General features: G+C 40.6%; 1 protein-coding gene across 8 annotated transcripts in view; it reads left to right on the plus strand.

Moving 5' to 3' along the window:
- Window positions 1–20591, plus strand: part of CELF2 (CUGBP Elav-like family member 2) — a 382430-nt gene that overhangs the window by 339460 nt on the left and 22379 nt on the right. For all 8 annotated transcript variants that reach the window (XM_075521314.1, XM_075521643.1, XM_075521155.1 and 5 more), the window contains one exon: window positions 2245–2379. In XM_075521314.1, coding sequence (XP_075377429.1) covers window positions 2245–2379 — 135 coding nt within the window. The remainder of the gene's footprint in view (window positions 1–2244; window positions 2380–20591) is intronic.

Consider the following 20591-nt stretch of genomic DNA (forward strand, 5'->3'; position numbering starts at 1 on the left):
TGGATATCCAATATCTAATTCTTTAATATTTATAAAATGTCCATGTAATTAAGGTACAGTTTTGCCATTTCAGAATTATCTTTGTATTTTAAGCACTTAAACTTTGTGAGATCTGGTTTAGACGACTGACCAAATTGCAACAATGACCTGTGATCACTTTGTTGAGTAGTTAGACCTGATTGTCTAGGTGAATAATGACTTGTGACTAGGGTAGCTTTATTGTGCCTTGCAAAATAGTTTTGGTTGGTAGGGTTTGAGAAAAGCCTTATTTTTTAAGATGGTCGTTAGTCTCCAAAAGGAACCTAAAAGAGCTTTTTTGGTCACATAATTCCTCCAAGTGTGTTGTGCAGATTCCAGACTGCAACGTGGTGGATCTTGGATCAACTAAAACCCTACTCCTAACATAGTCATCGTGTCACTTTTTCACAAGCACCGACATCTGAGCTAACTTTGGGCATTTGACTGAGGCGCAGAAGTTAGAACCTCAGCCATGCTAGGTGCTCACCTGAGACCTGACCTGCCTGTTGGAACATGCTGTGTTTAAATTTGGGGATTTATTCACAAATAGATGCTTATATCAAGGTTCACCTCAGAGTTCCTAATGCTGGGCCAGTGAGAATACCTCTTTATGGGGCCCATTGACTGTACCAACCTGAGTCTGCAACATAGGCATTCGAAAGTAATGTCACTCTGCATTATTGCAGGAGTTCCCAATTCCTAGAAAATACCTCTCCTTCATTGCATTTTTTTCCTCTCAAGCATACTTACAAAGTATTATGTTTAACCTCTTTTTTTTCCATCTTCTCCAAGTTGTTATTAAGTTCCCCTGGTTTGAGAAACAAAGAGTGCAGGGAGAAGTAATAGCTCTTGTTAGACAAGCTAACATTCAGAAAAAATTGGACAAGTTTCCAGGCACTCAAGCTCTTCCTTGGGTGTTCCCCAAGACTCATACAGTCTTCCCAGCTCTATCACTTGGTCTGAAAAAGGTATTGCTCTTCCTACCACCTAACATTTTGTGTGTACTTATATTATCAGGACTACAAGAACATTATGAAACTGTTTTAGTGTTTTATGAGGGTTTTGTGCACTTTGTGAATTCTATTGAGAGCTCAAGCAGCATGCACAGATCTCCCTCGTGTGTCCAAACCCAAAAGGATGAACTCTCACTGCCATCCAAACAATTTTTCTCACATCTGTATGTAGACACCCAGTCTGATCATCGCCCCTGTGGACAGTGTATCTTATTCAGAGGATCCTGAGAAGGACCCGGTCTGGTGAACACTAGCACCTAACTTGTATCTGCGTTTTAGTCTCTTACTGAAGCACTTTGCCTTAGAGTAAGTGCCTAAGTACTTTGTGTAGTCCAAGGTAAAAGGTAGGCCTACTTTTGAAGGCCTCTGGAGAAGCAGACTCCTGTCCCTCTGATTTAAGTCAAATGAATGCCATTTGCTGTTCCTTAATTATCTTTTTTTTCCATTTAATAAAAATTCTGTTTATTGTTTGTCCTTTTTTACTTGTCATCTAAATTAAAGCCTTTGCTATTTAAATGCATGCATTTCTTGAAGGTCCTCGTTGAAATGCAGGTATATCTCCCCCACATCTTCTAAAATAATGAAGTGACAGATGACTGAGTAGACTTGATATCACAGTCCAGAGCTTATGGCCTGAAAGTCCCTACCTCAATGATGGCTCTGTGATCAGACTGATACTAATTTGATGTTCTTAGTTCATACATGTTTTTAGAAATGAACCATCAGAAGGAAAATCAGCACAATTATTGGCTACTGCACAGTGTAGCCTTAGTAGATACATTCAGAGGAGACATGAGAAACAAACTGTATTCATCCCAATTATATGACCCTGTCCTGAATGTGTTTTAAATGTTAGTTATCTTCTTTACACCTCCTGTTGTGTCAGGAAATAGTATTGCACCTGGGCTTCACACAGAGTTTAAATGACTTTTAATTCTACACTTCCCCTACAGAAGAGGCACAAACCAGGTTTAATTTTCCTGAACTATAGGCTAGTGCCTTTGCTGTATTCTCTCAGCTCCAAGGTAGAGAGGTGAGAGATGCTATTTGGGGACTGTAAGAGGTGCTTCCCAGATTATAGATGCCTTGGGAATGAAAAGAAGAATTGAATCTCTTGGCAAGGTACATCCAAAGCTCCATGTCCATAGAAAATAGCTTTTTTTTTTTTTTTTTAATTACATGTTTTAATTAATCCTATTGCTTCTCCATGCAGGCATGAACGCTTTACAGTTACAGAATTTGGCAACTTTAGCAGCCGCAGCAGCCGCCGCCCAAACCTCAGCTACCACCACCAATGCAAATCCTCTCTCCACAACGACTGGTGCTCTGGGAGCCCTCACAAGTCCCGGTAAGAGCAGAGTGCTTGCTTTCAAAATACCAAAATGAGAATAAATGGGAAGATGATAGTTAAAACAGTGAGTCCATGTTGTGTCTGAGTTCTGTGCTCATATAATTTCTAGAGACCCTTTTAATAGCTGAATACATTTTTGTTCCTGTTATTTTTAAGCAGATAAGTAATTTTTCAAGTGGTCCAATATGGGCATGTTCGCCTTTCCAGACTCATTTCAGGGGCCATTAAAGCCTAATGGACCCATCTTACAAAATTCTACATGAAAATTACAATTGCATGGGAAACTTAAGCTAAATTATACTTTTCAGAAAGAATTCAGAACACAAGCCGATTCTTCCCATCCTACAGAAAGATCAACCGAGTTGGTTCTTTTTAATCCCTGAGAGACAGCTCTTTGATTCCCAGCACATCACACATGTATTGCCTTCACCCATCATGAATTTTTGTGAAGTCCTTCTCCCTTTTTGCCTTCTCTTTTCCTTGCTGTAGCCTCAGTTGAGCTTTCTTCTGGACCTAACTGAGAGTACAGTTACAGAAGTGATATCAGATGCACAAGGAATACACAGCCAGATTCTGACTTCATTACACTAAGCAGAAGACAGATTTATGGGGGGATAAGGGACAGGATAAGAGGTGGTGGTGCCTCCATGACCACCGTGTAGACTTTTAGCCATGCATGTCCCATGTCTGCAAAACCTTAGAGAGAAATCAGGGCAAATCCAGAGTTCAGTAACACTTCAGCATCTCCAGAATCCACAGAGAGAGATGTCGATTCAGTGTAGTTACTCTGGATTTACAGTGATGTAGCTGAGTCAAGAATCCGGCCACTTATCTTTACATAAAGGCTGCGGGGTGTAATTATTTGCATCATGAAGTGTGTTTATTGCTGTTCTAAAAAACATTCATATTATTTTAGACACCACTAAAGAACATTTGTGTTTAATCTTGTTTAAGTGTGTATTTATTCCCCATGAAAAAGTAATTCATGGCAGACGGTTTGAGCTCATCAGTAAGGAAAACAGTCTTCACTGCACAATAGAACTGGGACAGAGTGTGGTACTGGGTGTTAAAGCTGGCCAACACTTCCCGTTATATTACAGTTTTATTGTTTGTTTGGGGGAGAGGTTAAATGGAAGGCAGCTTGGCTAATACTAAGTTTGTGCAGCATTTTCCTGTTTCTGGTGTGAGCTTCATCTCGACCTAAAAATAATATTCATTCGTAACATCTCTGAGAAGCAGATTGGGTGACAATAATTTTGGTTTGCTGATGTATTTTTTTAAACCTGAGCAATTTCTTCCCTCTGTCCTGGAGCTGGGGCTTAACGCTTTGCAAAAGGCTAGTCTCGATGTCAGTGCTTCTGTGCTACTCCTGTCGAAATGTCACCCATTTATAGAAGCAGAAATGTTGCATTTCATGCATGCTCTGTAGTATCTCTGCAGTTTAGCTGTTGAATGACTGAGCAGCCTGTCCTCCCAAAGCATGCTCAGCATTTCTTGAGCCATACTGACAAGACTTCTCAGGGCAACTCAACATACTGCACCGCGGTGCAGAGGGGCTGGAAATGAACTTTCCTTATCTTTGCTGCTCTGCAGCAAACTGGCACCAGAACTTCAGGCAGCAGCATGTTTCTGTCATGCTCTTTGTCTTGCCATGTTAGCACAGGACTCAGATTTATCCGTAAGGTCCGCATTTTCCTCCCTTTCCGCTCCCTTTCCGACACAATCTTCTTATCCAGCCTGGCTGACTTGCTGTTCTCTCTTTTAACCTGGTCTCGAGGCTCCTTGAGGACCTGGATGGTGGTTTCATCTGATGTCCAAGTCAGAGGCACGTGGTTAGGAAGGTGCTTCAGCTGGGCTGGGTGGATACTTCTTTGGGATAACTAGAGCTTAGTATTGCTCAGGGTGGTATTGTAGAGCAGATACCAAGGTTTTTCCAGAGAGATTAATGATTTTGGCTAACACGTTGAAGATGTGTTATTTTCAAGAAATTCTGGACATTTAGCCTTTGAAATAGCGTATTCAGAATGACAATTGCTTTTGAAAGTCTTACAGGTAGTAGCTGTACACAAGTGTTTCTAATATTAGACAGCTTGCTGTGTCAAAGAGAAAGTCTATATCTAATAGGTCCATTGACCTATTTATGTTGCACAGCCAACCTAAAATCAAGCCTTGTTAAAATGTCCTTCAGTTTAACCTTTCTTATCTGGTTCCACATTCTCCACCCTATTAAATATTTTGTAAACCTGAATAATACCTTCAATGATTCTTCTCTGGTCTATGGAAAATTAATTTAGTTCGATAAAGCTTTTCATAGTAGCTCAAAGTATTTCCATTAAAACTTGAAATATGTTGGCAGAAAACATTTAAATCTGCCTTTCAATGTGTAGATATTTGGAGGCCTTGAGGGTATTTTTTTGGTCTAGATTTCTTTTAATAGAACACTTCAGTTTGTTGTGTTTCGTAAGTGTAAATTATTTTGTCTGATTTAGAAGCCTTCACTCAGCCCAGGAAGCAATGTTTGTGTCTCTCCAGACAATGCATTAAATTAATATTTCTTAGTTCAGAAAACTGCCCAAATTTAGGAGAGTGCAAAGGTACATGTTTAAATTTAATCCTTTTCTTGATGCTGTTAAAGCCAAAATACTGCACGGAACAGGGATGGGCATGAGCATGTACTTCTAATATGCCTTAAACCATAGCAGCCACATAAATCATATCCATGTTTCTACCCATATATAACTATATCTCTCCTGAAGTTCTCTTCTGAATCAATCTTTGACCAAGAGCTCTTGTTCCGTCCTTTGTAGACATGTGTCGTAAAAGCCCCAAAAGGTGGTTACTTCAGTTAAAATTCCTCTTGCAGCTTAATTTTACATAGATAAGATTTAGCAACCTTCAGTGCATCAAACTATTATGGAGGGATGGTGGTCAGACTGACTTTGATGCATTGGCAACACAGAAAAACAGGCCAGGAAGTGAGGAACCAACAGGGCATCTGATATTTGAGGGTGTCAAGTTTTGCTGCTGGCTTCTAATTGCAATTTATTCAAAAAGAAGAGAAAAACATTCAGCATCTAATAGTGAGTGTTCCATCTGTATGGAACTCATTCTTCAAGGTTCATACAATCACATATTTCCAAATAAATTAAACTCCGATGATCTTTCTCTCATACATTCTTACTAAATAGTTTTGACCGCAAGAGAGTCTAAGGACACTCATTCTCCTCCATGTGCTAAATACTTTCTCTTAAGCTTGAAACAGTATTCATTCAGAAAGAACAGAGACAATGCAATCCCCCAAACTATTAATTTTTTTTATAATTGTAAATTTATAATTTCAATTTTGCATACCCATGGAAGTCTCTCCCTACAGCATTGTTAGAAATGATTTTTTAAAAGCCTTTGCTTAAAAAAACATGAAAGATTAAGCTTTCATTTTAGTAAAAATCCCCTCAGGCAATAAATAGGTTCTTTTGTCTCTTGGCCCTGGAAAAAAAATTAAAATGGTTTAAATTGCCCATGGTTAAAGTAACTGTTTCTTGCAATTATCAGATGGTAGTGAATACAAATGAAAATGAAATCATGAAAGAATAAAAACCAGGTAAATGCATATTATGTCTTTCATGAGTTTCTCACGGGTCTTTTGAAGACTCATTTAATCATCTTTCTTGTCTTTTATTTTGATATAATTGTTTCCTTTATTTACTTTAATCACCGCTATTTAGTTAATTAATTCTTCACCTTCTTTTCGTTTTGCTCGCTTAGAATACTTTCGTGTTTTAAAGGCAGGTACCTGTAGTGTTTCATAACATAAGGATTTGGGCTGGGGTAGCTTTTACCTGACACCAGGTTGTCTGAGCCAGTTTGTCTCATCTGCCTTTTGGTTGGGCCCTGGAAGTTTGCATTTCCCATTAACTGGGAAGGGATTTTGGAGGCACTACCTCAGGTGTAGGTATTGACACTGTAAATTTCTCAGTTTAGGCAGGATGAATCTCAGCTGAGTGTCAGGAACCTTGTCCTCTCCTCCAGAGACTGTCCTTCACACGTCCTGCAAGTGGATTGACTAGTAAAGAGCTCGCAGGGAGGCTGCTATTCCAGAGCCTGCAGAGATTTATGGTTAATTCAGTGGATGGTAGGAAGGCCAGGAGGTGGATGTGAAGAAGGGACATACAAGCTCAGGATCAGAGTATCTGCTTCTAACACTGTCTGACATTTAATTTGCCTCCGTTGACCCGCTACCCTAATTTTCCCAAGGATAATAATGTTTATTTTGACTGTCCTGGGTGGTACCAGGTCAATACAGCACTGTAAAAAATTTCCTGATATCAGGAGCTATGAAGCTCCTGATATTTTTGCAAACTGTTGTTAAGCAATAGCAGAAAAATGTATTGTACTGACAGGAAAAATATGGAAGTTGGGTTTCAGACAGCAGCTTCCTTTGTCATCTTGCCTTTCTCCATCGCTGCACGGATTTTTATTTTTTAATGCCATAACGTTAGAGTCACAGAATCACATAGGTTGGTAGACACTTCCCAAGGTCTCTACTCCAGGCTCCTGCTCGCAGCAGGACCACTCAGAGCAGGTTGATGAAGGCCATGTCCAGTCAAGGTTTGAATATCTCCAAGGATGGAGATTCTACAGCTTCTGTAAGCTCATTTCAATTTTGTTTCTTAAAATTCATGCATAAATGTTTTTTCAGTAGCCAGTAGGAAAGCCCTTCTATGTGCAAATGAAGAGATGAAACATCTAATTATACATCCAAATTTATCTGCATAAACATACACAATATAACTTCTGAGCTGTGAGGGGATAGAATTGCTAAACCAGAAGCTAATTCAGTTTCAGACTTAGGAGCCTTGATTTTCCGTGACATTTTCATGATTATTTGATTCTCTAAACTATTATTTATTCACACAGCTGAACTAGCTATTCATGCTTTGGTAAAAAAGCTCTGCAGGTTTATCTGCTGTGTAAACCTAAGAGGAAATCTTTCTGCAAAAAAATACTGTCAGTGTACAAAGTAAGATTTTTTTCTTTAACGACCTCTTAAAATCCAGCCCAGCTTTTGCCATATTATATCACAATTCAGCCATTAACTCTTATGTTGAAAAAAAAGCTCTCCTAAGCACAAAAGTCTAAAACTACTCATTTTCAGACAGATGCTGACATTGAAGAATAACAACCCCAAAAAAGGAAGTCTGTGAAGTATAGAATAAACTGAAAAAAATAAAAAAACTGATTATAGTGCCTGTCCTGTAAGAATTAATTCATCCTGTCCCCCTGCTAAAAGCAGAGAATTATAACTTATAGTTAGTGTCCATGGTTCATTATTTTCTCTACCCGCTAAGACGGCATGAAGATTGTCTTTGTTAGTTGAAGGTATTCATGTTGTGAACACAATTGTTGAAATGTTAGAGATTTTATAGAATATACAAGATGCTTCAGCTGAGAAGCAGTGAAGAATGTTCAAATAATCATTCTTAGAAGATTCTCTTTTTGTTCGCTTCAGTACAATACGTTTTTCTCCAATCAGCAGTGCAAGTCTGCCACCATGACATTTTGTTAGAGGCCAGTACACCCACTGAGATAGCTGTGATTTGCTTCCAGGATGATCCAAAAATAACCCTACCAGTAGGTGTGTAGGAAGGTCTGACAGTTTGCTAAAGAATGAATTGATGTAGATGTTTCATGTTGGAAAAGATCGGTTTAAAATGCAGAATGGCACTCTTCATACTGTAGTACAAATTGATTATTTTTGTACCATTTCATGTGGAGTTAATGCAGGTGCCATTATTATAAGATCATTTAAAATAAGGTACCATTATTATAAAATCATTTAAAATAAGTTTTATTAGTTTTGCAGTATATAGAAAACTTCCCTAGTATAATGTTCATTATTTTTAGGATAAACGTACAGTTGATAAGTATAACACATATCTTAAATAAAGGTTTATAAATACAATATACATACAGTACACATACCCTGGATGGATGCTTAAACAACCCAAGTGTATGATTTTCAATTTTATATCTAAATCTAGTTTTATTATTAGCACCATTGCAATCCAATGCCTAAACCCTGATCTCAGCACCAATTTTTCAAAAATATGTGTTTGCAAGGAAACCATGCAAGAAAATCTTGCCTTAGCATGCCCACCACCCAGTGCCTGTCACTTGACTGCCTAGTTCAAGAAGATTTGTGATGGGAGAAGTATATTTCTGAGCTATTGGGTGTCAGCTGGGCTCACCCACATAGTGTTAAGTTTCTGAATCTGTGGTTAGGCTCCTAAATAAGTGAATTGATTTTGACTGCTCTTAGTGCCCAGAGATTTTGCTACTTCTTGGAGAGATACGTTGCTGCTAAGCCCATCTGATAATTAGGTCACCCTTAAGCAGGCATCCAAACACACATGTTGGAGCCAAAAATAGGAAACTGGGCGTGCATTTTTGAGCTGTATTTGTATTTTTCATAATGCTTCAAAATGTCTTAAATGGCTAAAGAGGAAAAGAGTAGGAATTGTGGCTAAAAATCTCCCAGAGTCCCAGGGCAGTAAAAGGAGAGGTGAAGGGTGATGAATTCCTGCGGAGCCTCCCTGGAACAGCCGTGTCTCTCCCTGGTCTCCTCATTTGGAAAAACGAGCCAGCGATAACCTGAAGGATGCCGATGGCAGCAGGCAGGCCATCAATTAACCGGAATGACCTGTTTGCAGATTTGTCCCTTAAAATGTAACAGGTCTTTGTATATTCTCCTAGCAAATTGATTTCTGAACAGGTGTATCAATTCAGCCTAAAGGGTCTTAGGGAAGTTCAGTTGCTAAATGGCTGGGCTTAGGGTGGGCAAAACCTGTCAGTGAAGAAGTGTGAGGCTGCCCGACAACTGCAGAAAGAGGCGTTTTGCAAAAGCTCCTTGCCTCTTTTTTAGGAATAGCATTACCATTTTATGAATTTTTGGCACAGAAAAATCTCCGACTGTTTCCTCAGAATTGCATAATGACCAAAGTTGTATGCTGAAGGACAGAAACGTGCATATTTTTCTGTGAAGCATTGTGCTAGCTAAATCATTGGGGTTTTTTTTAGGAAACAGTGTACAGTACTAAACCATGGATTAGTAGGATGTAATTCAACAGGAGACATGTTTGTTTTTTAAACACTAGTACATTATCATTTTCCTAAAGTATGAAATCTGTTGCCCTAGCACATTTCAGGATTTACTTTGCTTGCAGTATACAAATAACGCTTTGTAATACGTTATATTTTGTAAGTGTCTCTCTACCCCACTCTTAATCTCTATTTCATGCCACAATAATCCCAGTTTGTAAAAAAGGCCATTTTTCTTTCTGTTGGAAGTACTATTTCAAGTTCATTCAGGGTTGTTTTCTACTAAAGAAACATGATACTATCAGCTTGGCTACACAGGCAGATATGTGAGCTTATATGCTGTATGTCTTACAAGAAGTTCCAAGCCCAGAAAATGCTGAAGTTCATAATATTCAGGAAATAATGTAAATCTTAGCAAAATTCATGCACCTGAAGGAGCTTTCAACTGTTTAAGGTTTACTACTGCCAGCATTGCTCCTTGAACCCTACTGAATTGTGCATGTGTCCATGGGTACTCATGGTCTGTTTTCCTAAGGCAGGATAAATTGTGGAACATAATGGGAATTAGAGTTTATGGATGTCTTCAACCTAATTGTTTCAGCATTTTCTGAAAAGAGCTAGTTGTTTGAATATGGGGCCGCTGATTTATTTTATGCGTTGGCCAAACAAAAATATCTGCAACAACTGAATGAGTTTAAAACTAAATAAAATAAACCCTTGACTGCCTTTGCTCTTTGCGGAATAGAAATGTGCAATATGAATGAAAAGAACCAGTGCCACATTGATCTACATAAATGGTCTGCAAAAGACCTGGCTGAGTAATTTTACATGAGACAAGATAATCCTCGAGTTCTGTGGCTTACAGAGGTGAATGACTATATCTTGTGGTGTGCTATTACAACGAGGTTGTGCTTGCACACCCCACTAAAAATCCCTTCTTCCATGGAAATTATTATTCATGCACTTTCTGGACTCATAAATCCTTTACCTACAGACTCAATTTTTCAATATATAGTTTATTTCTTCTCTATTGTAAAATACCATAGATAGGACTCCTCAGTGTCTGAAGTAAACAAATCTTTTAGGCACATCTTGCAGCAATGGAAAGACAAACACCTCCTAAGGACTATTTACCTGATCTTAAGACAGATGTATTAAAGAGGTGAAAATGAAGATGAATCAGGCCATCCTCTCCCATGTGCTAGAGTTTGAACTGCCGTATATGCATGTGATTAGCACTCTTGCAATAAAAACATTGCTTACCTTGAACTATAGGCTTGGACTCTAATGACACTCTTTTTTTACGGAGAGATGCTACTGCTTGTTGGTTGTTATTATTTAGTGGTGGAAGTACATCAAAGATGTTGCAGGCACATGAGGAGCAGTGTGAAGGAACCTGTACTCCAGGCAGGAGATCCTGGCCTCAAGTAGAGCCTTACTGATTCTAGATCAGAAATTCTTTGGAAAGCGATTTAGAAGTGGTTGTATGCTGAAGTGGCTCCACATGGAGGTCACTTCAGCATCAGGGCACGAGTCCCTGAACAATAGCTCATTCCAAATGGTGCAAGATAGCAGTAATAAACATGAGAGCACAGCTGGAAGTTCCCTGTAGAAATGCTAATGCTCTGGTTTTGATGTGAACTCAGCGGTGCTTCGATGAACACAGGCCACAGCCCTTGGCCCCACTGAGTAAAACAGAGTCATAAATGCTCAGTAATTACTCTTTGTTTTCTTCATATTGTGGAGTTTCAGTTTGGTTTGATTTCAGTTTGAGTTACAGTTGGAAATGTCTAATGGGCAGCCATGAAGTTGAACCCAAGCCAGTCCACTGTGCACTATTATTCTCTCCCCCAGCCTCTCTTTAAAGTGCGTCCCACCCAAAACCAAAAGCGATTTATTGTTGTGATCTGCTGGGAAGAATGCATGATATGTTGCAGGCACAGTGCTGAAAAAGGATATATGGCTTGTAGTTTACACTAGAGGTAGATGGTCTTCACTGAGCCATACATTTCAACAAAACAGGAGCATCAGTATGGAATAGGCCCAGAATATTAACTTGCTTTTTACTCTCTCTCTCTCTCTCTCCCCCCCCCCCGTCTTCATACTCTCACAGGAAATTGTACCCTTAAACACAATAACCCAGATTCACAAAGATATGCCCAATCAATAAACCCTTGTTTCCTAAAATACCTTCTGTTGGACAGATAGGTTTGGAGGAAAATTACAGAATGTAAGACCAGAAAACTACAAAAATAGCCAGCTGATAGGTTTGTCTGCCATACCTGTAGTACCTTTGTATGCTCTGTTTTCTCCTCCTTCTTTGCACTGCTGTGGAAGGTCCTCAGTGTAGACACTGTAATTTCAAGACAATCAGAAATGTCAAGTTGGGTTTTAACATAAATGACATAAGTGATTAAGATAGGGTACCCCAATTTTCACTTGTCCCAAGCTCACAGAGCTTCCTTAGCTCTCAAAGACCCATGCACTACTGAAGAGTACGGATTTATGAGTCTAAAGTAGTCTCCAGTTCTTGAAGACCTTGGCTTCTTCTGAATTTGCAAAGAATTCGAATGAATTGGTTCACCTCCCTGTTTTCTTATTTTTCTTGTGTAAGTTAATGTACTCAAAGGACTTTGTAAGATATAAAACTGTTTTCAGAAAGCCAGTTTCAGCCAAAAGGATCGCCATGGGGAAAGACTTCTCTCCTCCTCTCCCTCTCCCGCTCTGTCTTGCTTAGTCTCATTTGCATGTGCATGCACACAGACACACAGAAGCGGCCAGATGTTGAGTGTATGCTGCTCTCCCTTCCTCCTTTCCTCACTGGTGCTTCTCTTTTCCTGTACCCTGAGAAGATACGGACAATCTTTCATAGGAATTGCTCACCTGTGAGTAATGAAGAAGTAGAGGGACACTGACTCATTTGAGAAAGGCTGTGATATTAGTATATGTCTTTCTATATTGTCATTCTTGTTTCCCCCAACTCTTTCTTGCTCTCATGCTTTTCTGGTGCTCTTTCCCTGGAGTGCATCTGTCACTTTTATTTTATTCTATCCAAGCACAGGCAGAGCACTTAAACTTACTAGAATCTTCCTTTTTGACATGTCAGACAGCACTTCCAAGATACCAGAAAATGAGCAAGCTTTTACTTCTCTCTCCCCCCAAATGGTAATGTCTTTGTCAGAGGACGTTACGGAGAATTAACCTCCCCAAACTAGGAAAATCCACCTCTCCTTTGCCAAAAATTGCCCCAAGAAACAGACCTGGTGCATGCTGGTGCTATGTTAGTGACTGGGAGACCACCAGTTTGTCCAGGGGTGAATACTCGGATTGGCTGGAGATCACCGTAAAGGGCAGACAATTTAATGCCAATCACACATGCTGGTTAGATTAGAATACTGATGAGCCCTTTTGAAAGGCCAACTGCATCTTCTTTCAGCAAAAATATTAAAATGCCTCCCTTTCCCCCACCTCCCCCCCCAGATTCTCCACAAGAATAAATTAAAACTTGGAGGTGTGGTTATTATCACAGAATAATTAGACCCCATGGGATTAGAGACACTCAACGTTTGTTAATGCCCCTGGGTTGTGATTATCTAATAATGATGATGCCTCTGTCATCGCTTAATTATTGTTCCCCTTTAAAATGTTCCTTATGCAGTCAGAGCCATAGAGTGTGCTCATTTCAGACAGAAACGCGACTGCAAATTCCTGAGAGCAATGTCACATGGGCGGTGTGATTGACTTACCCACTTCTCCCCCACGCCCATGTTTATAATCCTCATTTCATAAGCTCCATCATTACTGTACTTGAATTGCGCCTTGTTTCCCTAGGAGACATTTAATTCGCATGTTTAGGAGAAAGGTTTTTGGCCTCCATCTCTTCAAAACAACCAGTTGTTGTTAGTGCTACATAAAGAGACTACACCTTAATCAATTGATCTGAAACATGTAAGATCAGATCTGGCCAGAATCCCACATAACACCAGATCGGTGGTCCAGATTCCCCGCTACATAAGAAACTCCTACAGTTGGGTGCCTTTCTTCTCTAAGAGAGTACCACAACCAAAATAAGATGTAAATCAGACCAAAGTTGGAAGCTTTGCATAGACTTCGTCCAACACAACTAAACTTTGTCCAATACCTTTGGTCTTTCACTCAGGCCAGCAGGTGTTTGTCTTGTTTAGATACAGTTTGAAAGACATTGTTCCAAATATCGTTGGTTTTTGCAACTAGAGATTAGAAAGAAAACAGAGAATGCAGCCTTAATCTGATTATCCTTAAATCCAGTGTTGTCTCTTAGCTTTATTATCCCTCTTGTACTAATAAAGGGACAACGGAATATTCTGTTTACCCAAGAGATTTTGGGTAGTAAACAAAGATTTTAAATTCAACTTGCTAAAATTAGAGATTTCTACTTTGGGTTTAATATTTTTTTTCCTTTTGTCCCCAACTCTTATAATTCTTTTTCTATGTCACTGACTGGAGCGATGTTAGAAGTATTAAAATAATTTCTATTTTCTTTTCTTACTGCGTTTACTCTCTCTGCATAATTTCTTTATATCCTTTCTTTTCATTCTTCTACTACGATTTTGTTTTCTGTTGCACATTGCTAAATCTAAAGGAATCTAAAATCTCAAGGAATCATGCAAGGTCAGGATGTCCTTTTGTTAGATGTAGGTCTAGCCCTGGAAATTTTACACACAAAGTAGTTGTGGCAGACTAGAATCAGAAGCACAGCCAAGAGTTACGTGGCGTATTCGGTGTCAACCTTTATTCCTGTAAACAGACCCAAGAATAGAAGCCAGATCTCCTGTTCAGTTTTCTGCCAACACATCTTCATTCTTCAGCTTTGTTTCATTCTGCCTCAGTGTTACCTGACTTCTACTTTTCCACTACACTGTCCTACTTTTTGTAGGTTCATAGAATAATCAAGGTTGGAAGGTCCCTCAGGAGGTCTGTAGTCCAACCTGCTCAAAGCAGGATCAGGTGTGAGGTGAGATCAGGTTGCTCAGGGCTTGATTCAGTCAAATCTTGAAAACCTCCAAGGACATAGACTGGGCAATCTGGGTAATCTGTTCCAGTGCTTGACAATCATCACAGTACAAATGTTTGTACTTATATCTGGACTGAACCTCTCTTGTTTCAATTCACCTCTCGTCCTCCCACCATGCACTGCTGCTCTATCTAGCTGATGACCTCCTCATAAGTACTGGAAGACTGCTTTAGGTCCACCTGAAGCCATATCTTCTCCAGCCTGAACGAGCCCGGCTTGTTACAGGATGAGTTCTCCAGCCCCTGACCATCTCGCTGGCCTTCCACTGAACTCCCTCCAGCTCATCAATGTTTTCCTTGCAATGAGGAGCCCAAATCTGGATGTAGTATTTAGATTTGATCTAACAAGTGCTGAGTAAAGAGGAAAAATCACCTGGGTCTCCTGGCTCTTCTCCTGTTCCGACAGCCCAGGATGCTGTTGGCTTTCTTTGCTGCCAGGGCATGCTGCTGGCTCATGGTCACCTCCCACCAGGACCCCCCCCCAGGTCCTTTTCAGCAGAGCTGCTTCCCAGCCCATTCATCCCCAGCCTGTGTTACTGAAAGGGATCATTCCTTCCCAGGTGCAGAACTTTGCATCTGTCCTTGTTAAATTTCATAAAGTTCCTGTTGGCCAACCAACTCTGCCCGTCTGTGTCCCTCTGAATTGCAGCCATTTAGTCAGGAGTAGATTAAGTCAGATCTATTTTATCTAGTCCTTGGAGTCAGTGAGCTCAGGAAGGCAGCAGAAAATCAGAAATACACCCAAATTCAGTACAAGAAAGAGGATTCTGGACTCAGACAACCGCCAATAGAGCTTTGACAGGAGTCTCTCCCAAAAGAGAACACATTTTCTCTGCAACTTCTCATGCTTAAAGTCGTAGAGATACTGAACCTTAAATTTGTGGGTAATACTGATCCCTGGTGCACTACTGCATCATCTTAACCGGAGCAAAACAAGTACTCTGAACACCGAGTTATGTAAACTCTCCATTAAGTAAAACAACAAGAACAAAGTTGTGGTTCATAGCCGAGCAGTGTGGTTTGCTTTTAAACATATGCACATCCTCTACAACTGGCTAAGCAGGATGTGACCAGAACACAGATAAGCAGGTAGCTGATATCAAAGTAAACGTTGAGCTTCCTGTTGTGCCGTGCGTTAAGTAGTGACAGGCAGTCGTGGAGTGTAACCGAGAGCTGCCCAAAGGAAAACTGTCAGCAGGGCTGTGAATCTCTATGTGGAAAGCCCCAGCGTAGTTAAGCCGGTCTTGGAGCTGCCCTGAAGCCCTGCAGCACCAGGAAGCTGGTTCTGCTCCAGAAACGTTAGCTGCTCTCTTCACATGGATGGGGTGGGTGAAGGTCTACATCACGTGGATGGGGTGGGTGAAGGTCAACAGCAACACTCCGTGCAGGCAAAGAGCTAAAGCTGCCCTTGCTTTTCTTTGCCTGTTGTCTCCTTTAGTCCTGCCCTAAAACCAAAATAATGTTTCCAGAAAGAATCTTCACTTAAAATCTTTTAAATGTCTCTTTGATATTCTTAATACCTTAGTCCCAGGCCTGCAGTGTGACTGTGTACCATTTCCCGACAGTATGGCACTGTTGAAAGAGGAGGAAGGGAACAGGACAAGGCGAAAAGGAGTGGAGAGAGTGCACAGCCTTTGTATCACCACCCACAAAATAGTGCCAAGTTAGCATATACAGTATGGAGTTCCCAAAACCCCTTTTTTCTGTGGTATACGACTTTGCTGAGAAGTCATTGGAGTTCTTTATTACTTAAACATTTACCAAAAAATTAAGGAAAGAATGGGGTTGACTACACACTGCAAACAGTCTCTCTGCTAAATCATAGTGGTACATGTGTGATTTGAATAGGTCCTTTTCTTCAGAGCAACAGTGAGAGGGAGTGTTTATCTAGTACTTTGTTCCATCACCAAGCGCTCAGGCAGCCTCCCTGGGCCCTCCAGTAGACCTCCTCTGTTGGGGAAGAGGATTCATTTCATAAATTGGCCCTGAGACGTGAGAGGGGTGGGATTTGCCCAAGGCTGTCCTACAGATGAACACAGGTCTGTGGTTTTCTTACTTCAGTATACCTAGAAGCCCTATCACGGACACTCCTTGGTCTTAGGTGTAGGAAGTAAATAGGCATAACAAGAATGTGCCTGTGCCTCCAAGATATGGCTTTCTAAGAGACGAGCCAGCAGCTGGGAAGAGGAAGAATTAGTCCTCTCTTGCAGCAAAAAACAGAGGGTGCTTTATCCGGGGCAGCACAAGAAGTTTGAGGCAGAAGTGGGAGAGGCATCAGTAGCAGCTAGGAGATTAGCGTATCCTGCGTGCTCTTGTGCAAGGCCACCCTACGTTGTATGACCTACACTGTAACACTGCGTAAGTCCCTGCTGCCTAGCTCCTTTCTCTGGCAGGGGGTGCTTTGCAGGACAGTGCACACCCTCTGCAGATTAGCTCAGAATTGCCGAGCATCAGGCAATTCTCTGAGCCCAAGATTTGACTGAGGTGATTACATTCAAACTCCTGCGTTTGCATGGTTTGGCATTGGTTCTGCGTGCAGGATGAAAGCAGATCCCTCGCTTTCAGATCACTGGCTTGTAACGCAACATGAGGCTGACAGGAAGGCAGGATCCATCCCACAACACGTCCTCTCTGAATGGTCTATGTCTGCTTTGAGTTCACCATCTCAATCAGTGGAAACAGGGACCCTTCCAGAGGGCAATTCAGCCCATCCTGAGGTAGAAATCTAAAGGTAGGGTGTTTGAGTTGGAGGTCTTTTAACCTCAGAGACACTCCAAAAGAATAGTTTTGACTAGACTAGCTTAAACTAAGCTGCCTAGACTAGCCTAAACTAAGCTGCTTGAAATGACGCTGCCAAAGGTGGGGAAATTAATCCCATCCACAGTGAGCACAGCAAAGCCAAAGAAATATTTACACATCATTGCCTTTCCTAGATGCTGTTATCCTGAATCTAGTTTTCCAGCTGATGTAAATCCAGATGATGTAAATCATCATGACTTTATGGACATAAGCTAGCCAAAAGAATGGCCAAAAGTTTCTATGCTAATACCGGTTGTTTTTCTAGGTTGGCATAGTTTTTGGGAATTGTGTTGAAATGTTATTTAAATTAAAAGGGAAATGGCTCATTGCTAGTTTAGATTTCTATTAAAAAAATCTCTGACCTAAAAGGTGCTATAACCTTTTACAGGCAGAAATAAATGTGTTGAGGGGAATAGCTGAAAATGCCAGCTCCTTCCAACCTTAAAAATCTCTATGAATGCAACATTGCTAGTTAAACACAAATATCTATACTGTGTAGAGCATCCACTCCAAATGAAAATGTGTTCTCTCTATCAAAGAGAGCTCTGATAAAGAATATATTAACCAAAGGCCAAGTCTCTTTATTCATAATGAAGCTGATAGCAAAATTTTCATCAATTAAATGGAGGAAGCACAGTAAGATCAAATGGCTGGGGTTGGGAGTGATTTGGGGGGGTGTCGGGGGAAGGCTGCAGCCATGCCCTTCTCCATTTCACAGCTTCTTAATAATATTATTTGTCTTATTTGAAGGTTTCTGGGGCTTTATTAAAGTGGAGTTGAGTTTGGAAGAAAAGAGGAAGGCTGTGAGACTGGCACAGAAATGTGGGAATAGAGGGGTCAATGAAGAAGAAACAGTAAGGTCTCTAATAGTAAAATAAACATTTTTAACCTTCTCACCTTTTACGGTTGAAGATGCTAAAGTGTTCTGTAAAGTCTGTATGTGGCCTGGATGGAGAAGGCAACGGGTGACCATGCAACATAACTGCAGGAAACAGAGCAGATTTTTCTACAGGTTACAGGACAACTCTTTACTCTTTCAAGTCTAAACTGACCTCTTTATCCAATGCTGGGATATTATTTTCACGTATTAATAGATTTTAAGGTCACTGGGGAATATGATGAACATCTTGTCTGAACTCTTGCAACAACAGCGAAAGGATTCAGCCCCATAACTCCTGCCAATAGTCTCTGATTGAGCAACAGCCACTTTGAGAAAGTTGTCGGCTTATTCCAGTGACTGATGTTAGAGAGGAAAAAGTTCCTTTGAGTAGACAAAATCTTATCTGTCATGTTCTGATGTTTATCCAGGGCTTAACATTGTGAGGGAATGATCAGTGCAGCTGGTAAAAAGCAGCTCTGTTCTTCACCAACCATTGTATATTCAGCCAGCATTCATCAGGCTGGAGCTCCAGTCTGCTGAATCTCTCCCCCTAGCTTCAGTATTAGCTAACTCACTTAATGCTGCCCCAGAAACATATTGAGTCCCTGACATATATAGGTTTTAAGGAGGCAAGGATAAAATTGCCAGTATAAAGATGTCGTGGTTTAACCCCAGCCGGTAGCCCCGTACTAGCTACTATGAAGAAAATTAACTCTATCCCAGCCAAAACCAGCACAAAAGGAGAAAAATAATACACCAACTGTTGTGGACAGAGGGTGTGCCATACAGAGTGACACCAGAAAACCAAGTCATTTGCACATTTTTTGGGGTGTTTTGATTTTCCTGACTGTTGCACCGAATGCTGGTGCACCAGTAGCACGAAGAGGGCAATTCCTAGTGGCCCTGCAGCTCCGTACATCAGGCTGTCTAAGTACCTGGAGACAGATGCCTACTGTTTATCAAGCAGCACAATGAAGTGATTCGATTCAGAGCAGCAATGTTCTGGTGTGGAGGATGGAGGGAGTTGTGAAATGTTTCCTTTAATTTATTTGGTGGCAGGGGAACCTGGTAAAAAACAATTTATAAATTTGGTAGGTATCCAATCTATTTTTGTCATCTGGACAACTAAAAGCCATAAATATAGAATAACGCTATTCTGACAGTGAATTATACTTCCTTTGCCATTACTCTGGGCAGTTGTAGAGCCCAAACTGACACGAGAGCGTTATACAGGTTCCCCCAAGTAGTGCAGTCATCTACCGTTACAAGGCATGTGATTTTTCTTTTTTCCCTTTGGTTCAATATACGTTACAGTTTTTTAGCTGAAAGAAACTAGAAAAGGGCAAAGGACAGGAGCAGCATAGTCCTTGTCTTTAGATGGATTTCAACGTATTCTGGGAGCACATGAAGGAAAAACTTTCAGCTGGCCTAAGCCTCCACACATGTCTTGCAGAACCTTTTGTTTCATCTCCCTTTAAGTTTTTGGGGGACAAGGAATACCATTGCTTCATCTGTTGGTTTTATCCAGCATTTTGTGAGAAATTTTCACCTCTCTTAATATCTTGGACCTTTTATGGCCCCTTTATGATAGTATTTTAGCTCATCACTGTCTTCATTTCATACATGCAGGTCTCAGTCAAAGAGAAGGAGATAACTAGCCTGGAGTCTCTCAGGAAACCTCACCCAGCAAGATGCTGGATCTGTCCTTTACAAGTGCCCTAACAAAAGGAGCTCCCTTCGTTCCTGTCCACCCCATGTTCAATAAGATAATGGAAACCACACAATTTGTTCAGTTTCTTTCTCCTCAAAGAAATAATAAGCCAAAGAGGAAAAAGCATTGTCCCAGTGGATCTGTGAGACACATCACTGCTAAGCAGAAGAAATAGCCGCAACAACAAAACGCTGATTTCTGAGGTGCTTCAGTGCTCCAACTAGTATTTTACATTGATTATATGCCAAGTCATTATTTAGGCAAACTAGATAATCTGCATTGCAACTTCAAATGGAAGAATCACTGAGGCACCTGCTCCGTGTTTGTCTGATGGAATAGAGAAACTTGAAATGAATAAAAGAAGAAAAGACATGTTGGCCCCAGACACTGGCCATCCCTGAAGCATGTGTTTGAGCAGTGAGACTATGATGAGAGCCCCCACAACGCACTCTGTGGGCTGCACAACAGGGAAGGATTTAATCAGGTTTTTCTGCCTTCTCCAACAGATGTGTTGACAATCCATAAGCGTGTGGCTCTCATTCGCAGGAGTTATTTGCCCCCAAGAGCTTTAATGTAATTTTCAGGCAGTTTCCTAGCCCCCATTTCTCTCATTTCTTAAATATATGTGTTTCCTCAAGAGAAAAGGGTAATAATCCTCTGAAACAGAAA

This window comes from Mycteria americana, chromosome 1, assembly GCF_035582795.1.
Source record: "Mycteria americana isolate JAX WOST 10 ecotype Jacksonville Zoo and Gardens chromosome 1, USCA_MyAme_1.0, whole genome shotgun sequence".
Taxonomy (NCBI): domain Eukaryota; kingdom Metazoa; phylum Chordata; class Aves; order Ciconiiformes; family Ciconiidae; genus Mycteria; species Mycteria americana.